General features: G+C 39.1%; 2 protein-coding genes across 2 annotated transcripts in view; one reads left to right on the top strand and one right to left on the bottom strand.

The window, feature by feature from the left end:
- The window catches only part of PDE11A (phosphodiesterase 11A), a 1,463,629-nt gene that overhangs the window by 690,427 nt on the left and 756,180 nt on the right, over window positions 1–17,022 (top strand). The window lies entirely within an intron of this gene.
- Window positions 7,854–12,297, bottom strand: LOC128645478 (uncharacterized). Its single transcript, XM_053698497.1, has 2 exons — window positions 12,084–12,297; window positions 7,854–8,510 (listed from the first exon to the last, which is right to left on the bottom strand). Exons 1-2 carry the CDS (start codon window positions 12,277–12,279, stop codon window positions 7,855–7,857), a joined length of 852 nt encoding a protein of 283 aa, XP_053554472.1. The 5' UTR covers window positions 12,280–12,297; the 3' UTR covers window position 7,854.

Raw genomic sequence — 17,022 nt, 5'->3', positions numbered from 1 at the left:
AGGTGTAATTGTTTTTTATTTTTGATACTGTGGTTTGTTTTTTAGTAACATACGGCCAGATTGCGAATTTTGCGTTATGAGCTATGCGGTGCTACCCTGCAGTTTTTTATCACCGCTCACTTACCTGCAGCGCTGGTATTACGGGTTTTTACAAACCCGGCATTAAAAGGCAAGAAGTGAGCGTAGAGCAAAATTAAGCTCCTTACCGCACTTCAATACCAGCGCTGCTTAAGTGAGTGGTCAGCTGGTCTAACACCTGCAAAAAAACAGCCCCATTGATTCCTATGGGGAAATAAAAGTTATGTTTACACCTAACACCCTAAAATGAACCCCCGAGTCTAAACACCCCTAATCTGCCCGTCTGGAGGACCACTTCTGCCGGCTTCATTGAGGACATCCCGGTAAGTGAATCTTTGGGGGTTAGTGTTAGGATTTTTTTAAGGGTGTATTGGGTGGGTTTATTTTTTAGGTTAGGGCTTTGGGCCTGCAATAGAGCTAAATGCCATTTTAAGGGCAATGCCCCTCCAAATGCCCTTTTCAGGGCAATGGGGAGCTTAGGTTTTAGTTAGGCTTTTATTTGGGGGGTTGGTTGTGTGGGTGGTGGGTTTTACTGTAGGGGGGGTTGTTTGTATTTTTTTTTACAGGTAAAAGAGCTGATTTCTTTGGGGCAATGCCCCGCAAAAGGCCCTTTTAAGGGCTATTGATAGTTTAGTTTAGGCTAGGGTTTTTTATTTTGGGGGGACTTTTTTTTATTTTGATAGGGCTATTAGATTAGGTGTAATTAGTTTAAATATCTTGTAATTTGTTTTTTATTTTCTGTAATTTAGTGTTTGTTTTTTTGTGATTTAGCTAATTTAATTTATTTAATTGTATTTAATGTAGGTAATTGATTTAATTGTAGTGTAGTGTTAGGTGTTAGTGTAACTTAGGTTACGTTTTATTTTACAGGTAAATTTGTCTTTATTTTAGCTAGGTAGTTATTAAATAGTTAATAACTATTTAATAACTATTCTACCTAGTTAAAGTAAATACAAACTTGCCTGTAAGATAAAAATAAACCCTAAGCTAGATACAATGTAACTATTAGTTATGTTGTAGCTAGCTTAGGGTTTATTTTATAGGTAAGTATTTAGTTTTAAATAGGAATAATTTAGATAATAATTGTAGGTTTTATTTATATTTATTTTTATTATATTTAAGTTAGGGAGTGTTAGGGTTAGGGTTAGACTTAGGTTTAGGGGTTAATAAATTTAGAATAGTGGCTGCGACGTTGGGGGCCTCAGATTAGGGGTTAATAAGTGTAGGTAGGTTGCGGCGATGTTGGGGGCAGCAGATTAGGGGTTAATAAATATAATGTAGGTGGCGGCAATATCCGGAGTGGCAGATTAGGGGTTAATAAGTATAATGTAGGTGGCGGCGATGTTAGGAGCGACAGATTAGGGGTTAATAATATTTAACTAGTGTTTGCGAGGTGGTTTAGGGGTTAATATGTTTATTCGAGTGGTGGCGATGTCCGGAGCGGCAGATTAGGGGTTAAAAATTGTATTATAGTATTTGCGATGCGGGAGGGCCTTGGTTTAAGGGTTAATAGGTAGTTTATGGGTGTTAGTGTACTTTTTAGCACTTTAGTTATGAGTTTTATGCTACAGCGTTGTAGTGTAAAACTCATAACTACTGACTTTAGAATGCGTTAGGAATCTTGGAGGTAGAGGGTGTACTGCTCACTTTTTGGCCTCCCATGACAAACTCGTAATATTAGCGCTTTGGAAGTCTTATGGAAAAAAGACTTTACGAACTTTACGTAAGTCGGTTTGCGGTAAGGCCAAAGAAGTGTGCGGTGCCCCTATATCTGCAAGACTCGTAATACCAGCGGTAGTGAAAAAGCAGCGTTAGGACCTGTTAACGCTGCTTTTTCAGCTTAACGCAAAACTCGTAATCTAACCGTTAGTGTTTTTTATTTTTTGTAACTTAGTGTTTTTTATTTTGTGTAACTTATTATTTTGTAATTTAGTAATTTTTAATAGTAGATTTAAATAATTTGAGTAGGGTTAGGGGTTTTTAATATGTAATATAGTTAATTTAATTGCTAGTTTAATGTAAATTTAGTATAATGGTTCAGGTAGGTTAATTAATAGTTTAATATAGTTTATTTTAATTCTAAAGGTAAGTTTTAATTTATAATAAGATAGGGATGAGTTAATATTTAATGTAAAGTTAGCGGGTTGTTGGGTTTAGGGGTTAATAGCTTAATTTAGTTTATGGGGATGTGGGGGGCTGGCGGTTTAGGGGTTAATAGGTTTAGTTAGTGGTAGTGATGTGGGAGGCCAGGGGTTTAGGGGTTCATAATTTTATTACAGTTGCGACGGGGTCCGGGATCGGCGGGATAGGGGTTAATACATTTATTTAGTTGTGGTGGGCTCCGGGAGCAGCGGGATAGGGGTCAATACATTTATTTAGTTGAGGTGAGCTCCGGGAGTGGTGGGATAGGGGTCAATACATTTATTTAGTTGTGGTGGGCTCTGGGAGTGGCGGGATAGGGATTAATACATTTATTTAGTTGCGGTTGGCTCTGGGAGCAACGGAATAGGGGTGTTTAGACTCGGGGCTTATGTTAGGGTGTTAGGTGTAAACTTTACTGGTTTTCTACCATAGAAATCAATAGGATATCTGGCAGCATTGAACATGAGCTTTCGCTGCTTTCAGACTCCCATTGATTCCTATGGAATCCGCGGGCCTCCAGGGTGGCAGATTGCAAACCAGGTACGCTGGGCTGGAATAGTGGCGAGCGTATCTGTTAGAAATGTATTAACTTGCAAAAGTTGTCAGATAGTGCCGAATTTGTATTCGGAACATCTGTAATGACATAAGCATCGATCTGCGTCGGATTGAGACCGACGGATCGTATGTTACTTCACAAATTTCAACTTTTGCCAGTCTGTAGGCTTTGATAACTAGGTCGAATCAGGCTCGCCACAATTGCGCTGTGGAATTCCAGCGTATTTGCGGTTGACGGCTTAATAAATAGGCCTCATATTATCTAAATTTATGCACACTATTTTTATATGCACACTTTCTGAGGCATCAGCACCTACATAGCATGTGCAAAATTAACAGGATAAATGTATATGCATTTTATTATTGGCTGATGGCTGTCACATGATGCATTAGGAAGGAAAATGTAATTAACATTTACATTTGTAAGAAAAGAAAATCTACTACCCATTTCAATTTTTAAACAAAGTTCTTTTGCATTGTCTCCATATTATATATGTATTGATTATGCTCTTCTACTGTGTTTAGTGGTCCTTTACATAACAGCCAACATGTTTTCGATAGCAAGTAATGGGCAGCAGGTTATTGTGAGCAAGTAATGACCAGCAGGTTATTGTGAGCAATTAATGGCCAGCAGGTTATTGTGAGCAAGTAATGGGCAGCAGGTTATTGTGAGCAAGTAATGGGAAGCATGTTATTGTGAGCAAGTAATGGGCAGCAGGTTATTGTGAGCAAGTAATGGGCAGCAGGTTATTGTGAGCGATTAATGGGCAGCAGGTTATTGTGAGCAAGTAATGACCAGCAGGTTATTGTGAGCAAGTAATGACCAGCAGGTTATTGTGAGCAAGTAATGACCAGCAGGTTATTGTGAGCTATTAATGGCCAGCAGGTTATTGTGCGCAAGTAATGGACAGCAGGTTATTGTGAGCAAGTAATGGGCAGCAGGTTATTGTGAGCAAGTAATGGGAAGCAGGTTGTTGTGAGCAAGTAATGGGCAGCAGGTTATTGTGAGCAAGTAATGGGCAGCAGGTTATTGTGAGCAAGTAATGAGCAGCAGGTTATTGTGAGCGATTAATGGTCAGCAGGTTATTGTGAGCAAGTAATGACCAGCAGGTTATTGTGAGCAAGTAATGCCCAGCAGGTTATGGTGAGCAAGTAATGAGCAGCAGGTTATTGTGAGCATGTAACGAGCAGCTGGTTATTGTGAACAAGTAATGGGCAGCAGGTTATTGTGAGCAAGTAATGACCAGCAGGTTATTGTGAGCAAGTAATGAGCAGCTTGTTATTGTGATCAAGTAATGGGCAGCTGGTTATTGTGAGCAAGTAATGGGAAGCAGGTTATTGTGAGCAAGTAATGAGCAGCTGGTTATTGTGAGCAAGTAATGACCAGCAGATTATTGTGAGCAATTAATGGGAGCAGGTTATTGTGAGCAAGTAATGAGCAGCTGGTTACTGTGAGCAAGTAATGACCAGCAGATTATTGTGAGCAATTAATGGGAGCAGGTTATTGTGAGCAAGTAATGACCAGCAGATTATTGTGAGCAAGTAATGACCAGCAGGTTATTGTGAGCAAGTAATGGGCAGCAGATTATTGTGAGCAAGTAATGGGCAGCAGGTTATTGTGAGCAAGTAATGGGCAGCAGATTATTGTGAGCAAGTAATGACCAGCAGGTTATTGTGAGCAAGTAATGGGCAGCAGGTTATTGTGAGCAAGTAATGACCAGCAGGTTATTGTGAGCAAGTAATGACCAGCAGGTTATTGTGAGCAAGTAATGACCAGCAGGTTATTGTGAGCAAGTAATTACCAGCAGGTTATTGTGAGCAAGTAATGACCAGCAGGTTATTGTGAGCAAGTAATGAGCAGCTGGTTATTGTGAGCAAGTAATGACCAGCAGATTATTGTGAGCAATTAATGGGAGCAGGTTATTGTGAGCAAGTAATGACCAGCAGATTATTATGAGCAATTAATGGCCAGCAGGTTATTGTGAGAAAGTAATGACCAGTAGGTTATTGTGAACAAGTAATAACCAGCAGGTTATTGTGAGCAAGTAGAAAATACCAATGGCACTCCTTTAATTAAATGGACCCTTTATCCTTGATATAGCCACAAGGTATGGGTGCTGTGTATTAATTAAATTAGCACAATTGGAAAGAAAGAATACACATATAGCACTCCAGGGTCACAAAAAATAATAAAAAAATGTAAGGGGTAACTTATCACTAACTTCACGTTAGTTAGAGAATGGAAAAATGGGAAATAACAGAGATATTATTTAAAACATAACTTTTATTGGGGTAAAATAAAATTAGGATAAATAAATTAAAAAACACACATAGGTACCTAACGTAGTGTATATACTGATACCATTATAAAGTAATTAAAATATGATACTGTGTGACATCCAAGATAGTAATTGCTGTGTTTATCACTAGAAATACTATAGATGAATAGATATCAGATGTAACTAAATAACTTTGTTAAATATCCACTAATAAGTAGAGATCGAATATTGTGTTACACCGTCAATGGCAGGTGTTAGCTGATAGCTAGCAGCCGTAAGAAAATGAGAAACACTGTGTCAGAAATTGCCATGTGTATAAAATGTGCGCTAAAGAATATAGTGTACCTGGTGATTGGAGCTAAATATTATAACTTACATGTATCAGTGTTACCCATTGCTGTTCAATGCCCAGCTATTGGTTTCATTTAGTTGCCTGTATCTGATACCTGTACTGGTTAATGTGGTTGCTGAATGCTTGTAATTTGCTAGTAACCGTCAACGTTATTATCAATAGGTACTAGGAATGCGCTATTACTGGTAACTGAACATAACTTTTAATACCCACTAGTGTATTGTAATTCACTCTGATGTAATAATATCTTTGCCGGTATTGGAGAAAATAATGAGTTCTGTGTCACTGTTGTTAATAGCTATTCATCACTAAAAACACACTCATATCTTGTAGCATACTTTAGATATATTGATATTATTACCGATACATAATAATTAGCGTTTTGACTCTCAGTCTATTGGCATAAATTAAAGTAGTATATAACCCTTCTCATGTGATAGAGTCCTTTAATATATTGAGTATATTATTGCTTTGTTCTGGTTACGTGGTAAAACTTTATCTTACCAAATGTTGTGGCATTTAACTAAATGTTAATTACAATACCAGTTACCACACACCAATGAGCAAAATTATATATGAACTATTAGCTTCATTTAATAATGTGCCAAAGGTATAAAGAGTCTTAGCCGCTCAAGTGCTCATGATTGCTAATGTCTAAACTCTAATCAGAATAATGTGTTGAGGTGCTGTTACTATGCTTCGGTTAGGTAATAAACGCTGCAGCGATACAGGTTTCTCATTGCTATAATACAACTATATTCGTAGGATTAAACACTTGATATCAAGTTTAAACCACTAGGTATCTATTCATGCCCCATTGTTTATGATTACCCACGATGTAAAGTTAACACTACAGTAAAGTTATGGTAGCCTAAGGCTTACTAAAAACACAGGAGCTCCTAAGACTCCTCACCAATGCCCTAGCGTCACTAACACGTTTTACCAAAAAATGGCCTTTTCAAAGGGTAAGCGTGCCGCACTGTAGTCGGCTATTTAAGGCAAATTTCCATCACGCCCCCAATAAGCGTGTCAGTATCCGAAGCCAATCTGACCCAGATTTGTCCCGTCCTGTCTTGGTAAGGCGGGTCAGATCTTGAGAGGATATTAAATATTACATATCTGACTATAAAAATTTTGGATATTGATGGTGGAAAAACTAAGCGTTGTTTTAGGATTCGCATGTTATTATCCTGATGTGTAATTCTAATTGTGATATGAAGTTATTTGATACTTCACTTGAAGGTATACATTATAACTGTACTGTTACATAAGCCTGTGTACATCTGTTTCATAACATCTTATTTTAATTCAGCATATATTTAATGATACTAAGTCTTGACCTTTAAAGTCGTCAATCCCCGGCCTTAATCTTATAACCATTATAAGTTAAAATAATAACAGAAATAAAAGAGTTACACACAGCTTTGGTATAAAATTTGGCCGCAGCCATTTTATTAACAACACAATTTAAATATTGAGTAATAAATATTTTCAAACATTTTCAAACATTTTTCCACAGAACATACCTGATGTTCATAAATAACATTACTGACAAATAAAACATAAACCACAGCGGTGCTAGTTCCCAAACCCACAAAAACAAGATGGCCGTTATTCAACAACTGGACTCAGCTATATCCCTGTTGAGTCCGTCCAAGTACACCTAAACTTTAATAGGGAACCCCTTGCCCCTATAAAACCAGTTGTCCACTCACCCCATGGAGAGGCAACTACTTAAAATCCTCCAAATCACTTGGCCATATTGCGTACCATATTTGTCTGGGAACTAGCACCCCCGCCTTGCTGCGACAAACACGAACAAGGAAGGAAAAACAAAGATTAGGGAGGGAGGGAGGGAGCACTTTCTAGAAAGGTTTGATAATTATTCTGATGACAGATTCTCCCGCTCTTTCTTTAAATGCGTAACAGCGCGTGCTAAGCCCGCCCCCTACAGTAAATAACCAATCACACCCAAGGCCTAATTCCTCCAACGGTCAAGTCCCCTTCCCGTTACTTCGAACTCCCAGGGGTTCCCTGACCTTTAAAGTCGTCAATCCCCGGCCTTAATCTTATAACCATTATAAGTTAAAATAATAACAGAAATAAAAGAGTTACACACAGCTTTGGTATAAAATTTGGCCGCAGCCATTTTATTAACAACACAATTTAAATATTGAGTAATAAATATTTTCAAACATTTTCAAACATTTTTCCACAGAACATACCTGATGTTCATAAATAACATTACTGACAAATAAAACATAAACCACAGCGGTGCTAGTTCCCAAACCCACAAAAACAAGATGGCCGTTATTCAACAACTGGACTCAGCTATATCCCTGTTGAGTCCGTCCAAGTACACCTAAACTTTAATAGGGAACCCCTTGCCCCTATAAAACCAGTTGTCCACTCACCCCATGGAGAGGCAACTACTTAAAATCCTCCAAATCACTTGGCCATATTGCGTACCATATTTGTCTGGGAACTAGCACCCCCGCCACCGACTGGACTGACCGAACAGCCCAGTCCCGCCAAACCCAATATTTTTCCCAAAGCTTCTTTTATATCGAAAATAAATAGCTGCAGCCCAAATTGGTTAAAATGAACACCATCTTTTAAATAAAATTCCTCAGCTCCATCTACTTCAAAATCTGGGTGGAAAACTACGCCTCCCCCCAACCTCTTAACAAAAGAGCTAATTATTTTGTTAATTTTTTTACGACTCTTTTCTAGCCTATCATAATCCCTCGCTGATCTCCAAACCAACCTAGGAGTAATCTGTGACCAAATTATTTTGATTTCAGGATGAAGTTCCTTTATGTTGCCCAGATCTCTTTTGATTCTTCTAACTAGTTCCTTTTGAGGAATCATACCTAAATCATTTCCCCCCAAATGCACTATCAAAACCTGAGGACGAGGAAACATTCTGCCAAAATCTAGAAACAACGGAAAAAAGAGTTCCCAGCACATCCCCCTAATCCCAAACCATTTGACCTCCCATTGATCCACAGGACACCCAAGCTGAAGGCCGCCCATTTTCTTACTGGCCTCAGCATTGGCCCAGTATATAAACGAATGCCCCATCACCCATACGATCTTTACACCTAAAATAAGAGAAAAAGGAGTGTTCAGGATGATTACAACTCAAACATTCCAAAACATACATTCTATTCAAGGTTTTTTTTTTTTTTTTTTTTTTTATATCCTTAAATCAGGCCTAACATAAGATTTATAACGACTTGAACCCCATCTACCAATCTTTTTAACTATATCCTCTCTGAGACCTAACATAGCGGCTTCAGTAGCCGCTCCAATCCGGAAAGAATGAGATCCAAACTCTAAAGGATTAAGACCCAATAAAACAATTGAACCTCTTAAAATGGCTCTAAATTGATATTGTGATAAAAAAGAACCGTCTGAATGAACCAACAAAGGGCCATCCTGCAAAGGCCGTATGGACCCATAAAGCATCATTACCTGACATGGACATATTTCACCACCGCTAGGGAATAGCACTATGTTCTTGCCTTTCCCATATATGTCCGTTTTACTATTTCTCAGTAATATTTCTACTCTGTTATCATTCCATAATACATCTTCTTTTTGTAAACCACCTGACACTTTTTTGCTAGGGCTTACCAATTCCGAAACTCTAAATGCCCCAAAAAAGGCCAATACAAAGGCCGTTCTAAATAATATTAATTCAAATCTTGATGCACAAATCTCTGCTAATACCACCCAAACTTTTTGAAGTAAAGAAAATGTAATAGGTCTTCTCTTATCTCTAACCTTTGTCTTTTTCTTCAAGCCTTTAAGAACCTGACGGACCCAAAAAACCTTTGTAACATCAGACAAACCTAATAAACGAAATCTAAAAGCAAGGGCCGCCAATCTTCTTTCCATATTAGATGGTGACAAACCCACATTTCCCCAATGCCACATCCATTCCAATAAGCAACCCGTGACATCATCATACCCTTCTTTAATTTCAGATTGACATAACCACATTTCCCATTCCTTCCAAACTGATACATAGGACGTCCAAGTACCTGGAGCCAAAGATTTTTTAATTAATTCAGCCAATCCTCCGTCCCAAGCTTCCAAAGTTGGACGGGAAACGTCGCTCCAACTACGTCCGCCTGAGGCGCCAACTCTCGAAAGCGAGACCACTGTGAACGAGATAAAGAATCTGCTATCAAATTAAGCTTACCAGGGATATGTTTTGCCCTGACGAAAACATTCATACTTAAACATTTCAGGACTAGCACTCTTAATAAACGCAAAACTGGTAATGATGATGCAGATAAAGAATTAATAGCAGAAACAACACCCATATTATCTGTATGAAACAATATGGATTTATTCATCAAATCCACTTCCCACACAAACAGAGCCACCAGAATAGGAAATAGCTCAAGGAAAACTAGGTTCTTGGTTAAACCTAAATTGACCCACTCTTGAGGCCACACTTCAGCGCACCAATGCCCTTGAAAATAAGCCCCGAAACCAACACCCCCAGCTGCATCAGTTATCAAATCCAAATCAACATTAGAGACCCTAGCTTCCATGAATATTGCAACACCATTAAAATTTTTTAGGAATTCCAACCAAACCTTCAAATCATCCTTGTGACCTTTTTTAATCCTTACAAAATGATGAGGCTTACTAACACCAGACGTAGCCAATGACATTCTTCTAGAAAAAACTCTACCAATAGGAATGATTCTGCAAGCAAAATTCAACTTTCCAAGTAAAGATTGCATTTTTCTCAAAGTCACCTTACGGACCGCCAAAAATTGCTGAATCATTTCTGACAAATCCACAATCTTTTCCAGAGGCAGCCTACATTCCATACTTTCAGAATCTATTGTAATACCCAGAAATTTAAGGGCCGTAACTGGACCCTCAGATTTTTCCATTGCAATAGGAACCCCAAAATCAGATGCCATTGAATAAAAACAATCCCTTAATTTCAAACAAACTTCCGAATCATGGGGACCAACAAAAAGAAAATCATCCAGATAATGAACTACTGAAGAAAATCCAGACCTGAATTTAACAACCCATTCCAAAAATGAACTAAAGCATTCAAACAGAGAACAAGAAATAGAACAACCCATCGGGAGACATAAGTCAATGTAGAAAAAACCCTCAAAGCAACAACCCAGCAAATAATGTGAAGAAGGATGAACTGGAAGTAACCGAAAAGCCGCCTCAATATCTATTTTAGCCATTAAAGCGAATTGCCCAGCCTCTCTGACCAACTTAACCGCCATGTCAAATGATGTATAAGACACAGACGATAATTCATCCGGAATATCATCATTAACAGATCCACCTTTTGGAAATGATAAGTGGTGAATTAAACGAAATTTACCAGGCTCTTTCTTAGGAACCACTCCTAAAGGAGAAATACGCAAATGGGGGATAGGAGATATTTTAAAAGGACCTGCCATTCGACCCAAAGAAACCTCCTTCTCAAGCTTACTCCTAACAACCTCAGGCCATTCCCTAGCAGACTTAAGGTTACCCCTGTAATGAACAACGCCTCCCGAAGATGGAATTCTGAAACCAAACTCAAAACCATGTAGCAACAACAAGGCCTTAACACCACAACCTTTCTGTTTAGCGTAAAGTACGAGCCACAGCTCCATCCCGCTTAGCCTCACCGGAGTTAGTCCCTTTTTCAGGGAGCTCCTGTGTTCCTCCCAATTTGTTCTTTTTGAAACACTTACTGGAAGGGTGGGATCCACCACACCCAGAACATTCATGTCTGAATTTACATGATGCTCCCCATTTACAGAACTTTTCATTGAAAGCAAAACAGAAACCTTTTTTGGCTGTTGCCGACGAACCGTTTTGAAGAGATCCGCCGGCACTCCCTCGAAAGGGCTGCGAAGACCTTAACGGAGTCATCACTTTTAGCCATAGACCCATATCACGATCATCCCATTTCATCTCAGGCTTAACCGACAAACGTTGTCTAAATTGTTCATCATAATACCACCAAGCCATACCACCATATGTTCTCTGAGCAGCTGCAATTTCATCTAAATAACAAAAGAGGGCCGCTCCTTGATCCGGGAACTTAACAGCAAATACACTAGCATAAATAACAAAAGCCTGGAACCAGTTAGTAAATGTTTTTGGTAATTTTCTGTAACGTCTTTTCCTTTCCTCCTCTTCCTTCTTGGCCGAATCCTTTTTTGAATCTTCAGGTATCTCAAAAGACTGATCAAGAGGAAGGAGGGAAAATAATTCAATAAAATCTCTCTTGTAAATCTTTTCTCTTAACTCTACCGTCAAATGCATGCCCAAAGGCCCAATAGAACACAAACAAGACCTGGCCAAAGCCGTGTCAGCAATCTTCAGCTCAGGACCCCCATCCGTTTTGTTATCAACATTAGTCCCCTTTTGCTGAGATAAACCGACCATTTGAGATTGGGGTACTGACCCTACATCCTTTATTCCCTCACCACCAATCCCTAATACCCTATTTTGGTTAACCAATTCTGTGGGAACCCATGAATTGGCGACTCCCCCCGTGACTTTTGTTCCTTCTAATTTGGCTAACAAGTCCCTTAAACCTGCTACAACAGTTATAGATAAGGGATCAGCATGCACACCAACTGTATCAACCCCCACATTCAGATTCACAACACCGGATCCCTCATTACCTGTACTCGGGTCCTGAGGCACTGCAGACTGAATCCTTTGAGATGCAGCCGTAACCTTCTCTGTATTCTGGAAACCAGTAGCCCTGGGATCCGTGTTAGTCATTAATTGCTGCCCTTTTTCCGTCTGTAAAAAAGAAACATGTGACAAACCCCCAGAAGGTGCCCAAATTCCAATGCCCCTACTAGCTGTAGACATACCCAACCTATTATACACTGAAACACCCTTACCCTTCTTAGCTGATGGGACCTCAAACCCTTCTCCCCTTAAATCCCCATACCTCTTGCGTTGTCTACCTCTACCTTGTATTCTCCCAATCCCAGACCTGTTTGGACGTTGAACAGAGTTAACCGAGCTATGACATGTATTATTAATACTCTGACCCATCATGCCCTGAAGACCAAAATTAAAATTGTTGGCCGTACTCACCCTTGTTTCTTCTCCCTTTGCATTAAAACGTTCCACCCCTGGAACGCCGTCCTCAATATCCAGCCTGATATTTTCCGTCCAAGATTCCTGAAGGCCATAAGCCTCCCCACTTAGGCCGTCATTTCCCACCATTAAAAGACCCTGGGAATTCTCAGGCCGTGACCCAGTTTCATTCCCATCTAAAAGAAAAACATCATTAGTGACAGGTAAATTTTTAATTACTTCAACATTCCTATCCCTCAAATTTCTTAACTCGCCCTTTAAAACTGGATCACCCGTGACCCTGACTGACGTATTAAACTGGCTAATAGTGTTAACTACATTGGGAGAAGGAGGAATAAAATCCTCCTCAGAAGAATCTAAATATAAATCTAATTCTACCACACCGTTATCAACCTCGGTATCATGATGACTATCGCTGGCTTCAGGCCTTTCAACCCTCTCGTCTAACACCCGATAAGCCTGATTTTCCGTATTATTGCAAGGTCTTAAAAAATGAGCCGACTTAGCAACATTATGTAACTGTTCTGGAACTGCCTGAGGTATTTCAATCGGCCCTGATACAATCAAACCCTCACCTTTCTTTTTCATTAAGGCGCTACCTAAACTACATATACTCGCTTGTTCATTACCCTCACACAGAGAAATAGGCCTCGGCAGGCCGTCACTTTTACTAGCTTGCTTTTTCCCTCTCATTACTACTTTCTGGCCTAAATTGGCCGTCTTACCCTTAGGCAAAGAATCACCCTTCATTACAGGCTCAGTGAATTGTTCCGTAATGGAACAAGTGCTCCCGGACTGCGTCACATTATCAGCAAACTCCGCTCCGGTCTGCCGACTTCCGGAGCTCGAACTTGACTTCTTCCTCACAGACGCCTTTAACCCCGGACTGGGGCTGGATTTTCTCCGACCGCTATTACCCCCTTCAGCATCAGAACGAACTGGAGGCCTCGAACGCCTCGATGTTTTCGGAGCCACCTCAACGATATCCACTCTGGGTTCGACGACCGGGCTAAGCAATGGACGTAATTTTTCTTCGAGCCAGGTAGGGCCCATTTTTGCAGCTTCCAACTTAAGTTGGTCAAAAATCGCATCAAAATGCGACATCGCAGAATTACTAACTGAGCACAGCACTTTCTAGAAAGGTTTGATAATTATTCTGATGACAGATTCTCCCGCTCTTTCTTTAAATGCGTAACAGCGCGTGCTAAGCCCGCCCCCTACAGTAAATAACCAATCACACCCAAGGCCTAATTCCTCCAACGGTCAAGTCCCCTTCCCGTTACTTCGAACTCCCAGGGGTTCCCAGTGTTAGTGTCAACTGAGATTATGTCATAATGTTTGCTTATACTGGTAATGTGTCTTAGGACACATCTTGTTAAACTTATCATATACAGATATATGTATGAAAAGATGTCAGGATGTATCACACTTATTTAAAAAACTTAAAACTTAAACATATATATTATTAGTCAAAGGAAAGAGTTACTTATCATATGTTTGGTAGTCCCGTTGTTACTTTTTCAAAACAGACAGCTTGTTAAAACAAACAGCTTTGTTTCCTTTATGGAACACGTGTCCTCCACTGGCCAGTATTATGCCTGTAATTTCGTTACCCTTAAATTCAAATTGTAACGGATTTTGGACAATAATTTTAGCCAAAATGTTAAAAGGATTATTTCAAATGGTGATTAAAGGATTATTCCAAATAGTGAGCTCTTTGCTCCTTGTTGTTTTTCGATTTTTTAAAAGTTATCAGTTTTTTTCTCCAGGATGATGTTATGACTGATATCGTCCAGGTACATGTTTATAGTTGCACTAATTTCCACAAAGACGCTCTCACCCCCGCTATGGCCCAAGTATTTCCAGGATCTTTTTAGCTTGCCTTCCGATGACACAGTGTTCTTAACTGCAATATGTCTCCAGGCTATACGATCCACATCAGTGCCTCAGGGTTCACCCAGAGCCAGTGGTGTTTCACTGCACAAAATTCCTCTCCAAACTTTTGCAGCACACTTCTAGAGTAATTGGAATCTGTAACGGCACTTGCAAATTCAGATGCCTGCTTTCAAATTTGCCAGTCTATTCCTCTTTTTTTCGTTTATTTAGCTGCTGCTTTTTACAATCTTCCTTCCTAAAACTTCCAAGTGTCTCATAGTATATTAAATCAACGCTTTCAGCTCGTTTTGAGCCTTTCTCAAGATGTATACCATGAGTCAAATGATCCTTTCCAAGTCTACTAATTGATCCTAATTATCATACTTAATTCCTTAAAGAGGTATTTTATAAAGGGACCTTTAAAAGGCTATTCCTTTCTTAGCCACAGTATATATTCTGCAAATCTGTCTATTTACACAAATAGTACACATATAAAACCATTATTAATTCTTAAAATTGCTAGAATAAGTTACTAATAGTCATAAAATCTTATTCTTAAAATCAGTTATTTTAATTATTTATTAGATTAGCTCAAAAATAACTCCTAATGACTAAACAAATCTAAAATTGGTTTGTTTAAAAGTTATAATTTATAAAATGAAATAATTTTATTTTTTATGTATAAGGGGATTGAAATCTAATTTGGCGTTCAATCCTAATGGCTACAAGGTTTTAAAATTAGAAAAAAATTAACAAATTGTGATAATTAATCACGGGGGGCACTATTCAATAGTGACAGCAATAATATTGACAAGATATTATTCTGTGATAATAAAATCAAATGGATCAAGGACTCTCAATTAGCTATGTTCATAAATAGATAGAATCAAAGTCATTCAATCAAATGTTCTTATAAATATAGCCATGAAAAAATCAATTTCATTTTTCAAAAACGGGATGCAGTGTTGTAATTTAGGGCTTCAAAGCGTGTGAGGTATGGCGTATGGCACAGGCTGCACTCTCCTTCTTCCTTTACAGGTGATTGTTATTTGCGTAGAGCACACCAATGTGCTTGTGGACACAGGCTGGTTATCACAGCTAACCAGCTGGCTGTCCCTAGGCTCTGGAACCAGAAAATTCAGCAATCCATTTGTTTGGTAGTGCTAAGCTCACAGTAGAAAAATTGAACAATGGTATCATATAAAAAGTGCTTATTGGAAACACAGTTCCCGAAGATACCATAAAAACAGTTCTACTAAAATGAGCAATAAAAAACAATATATTTTGCAACACGTTTTTCGGCTCTAAGGCCATTTCATCAGTTCTGCCTTACTACATAGTAGGTCCTGTTCATGATTCCCTCCTCTCCAATTCTTTTTAACTAATTTTAAACCCCAAAATTTTAATCCTTCTGTTCTCTAATTATGTCTTTCTTTAAAATGCTTAGGCCTAGATTTGGAGTTCGGCGGTAGCCGTCAAAACCAGCGTTAGAGGCTCCTAACGCTGGTTTTGGGCGCCCGCTGGTATTTGGAGTCAGTGATTAAAGGGTCTAACGCTCACTTTTCAGCCGCGACTTTTCCATACCGCAGATCCCCTTACGTCAATTGCGTATCCTATCTTTTCAATGGGATCTTTCTAACGCCGGTATTTAGAGTCGTTTCTGAAGTGAGCGTTAGAGCTCTAACGACAAAATTCCAGCCGCCTGAAAATAGCAGGAGTTAAGAGCTTTCTGGCTAACGCCGGTTCATAAAGCTCTTAACTACTGTACCCTAAAGTACACTAACACCCATAAACTACCTATGTACCCCTAAACCGAGCTCCCCCCCACATCGCCGCCACTCGATTAAAATTTTTAACCCCTAATCTGCCGACCGCCACCTACGTTATACTTATGTACCCCTAATCTGCTGCCCCTAACCCCGCCGACCCCTGTATTACATTTATTAACCCCTAACCTGCCCCCCACAACGTCGCCGCCAGCTACTTAAAATAATTAACCCCTAATCTTCCGATCGCAAAGCGCCGCCACCTACGTTATCCCTATGTACCCCTAATCTGCTACCCCTAACACCGCCGACCCCTATATTATATTTATTAACCCCTAATCTGCCCCCCTCAACGTCGCCGACACCTGCCTACACTTATTAACCCCTAATCTGCCGAGCGGACCTGAGCGCTACTATAATAAAGTTATTAACCCCTAACCCGCCTCACTAACCCTATCATAAATAGTATTAACCCCTAATCTGCCCTCCCTAACATCGCCAACACCTAACTTCAATTATTAACCCCTAATCTGACGACCGGAGCTCACCGCTATTCTAATAAATTGATTAACCCCTAAAGCTAAGTCTAACCCTAAAACTAACACCCCCCTAACTTAAATATAATTTTAATCTAACGAAATAAATTAACTCTTATTAAATAAATGATTCCTATTTAAAGCTAAATACTTACCTGTAAAATAAATCCTAATATAGCTACAATATAAATTATAATTATATTATAGCTATTTTAGGATTAATATTTATTTTACAGGCAACTTGGTATTTATTTTAACCAGGTACAATAGCTATTAAATAGTTAAGAACTATTTAATAGTTACCTAGTTAAAATAATAACAAATTTACCTGT

The sequence above is a fragment of the Bombina bombina genome, chromosome 1, assembly GCF_027579735.1.
Source record: "Bombina bombina isolate aBomBom1 chromosome 1, aBomBom1.pri, whole genome shotgun sequence".
NCBI lineage: Eukaryota > Metazoa > Chordata > Amphibia > Anura > Bombinatoridae > Bombina > Bombina bombina.
This window is presented reverse-complemented; position numbering and strand designations above follow the sequence as displayed.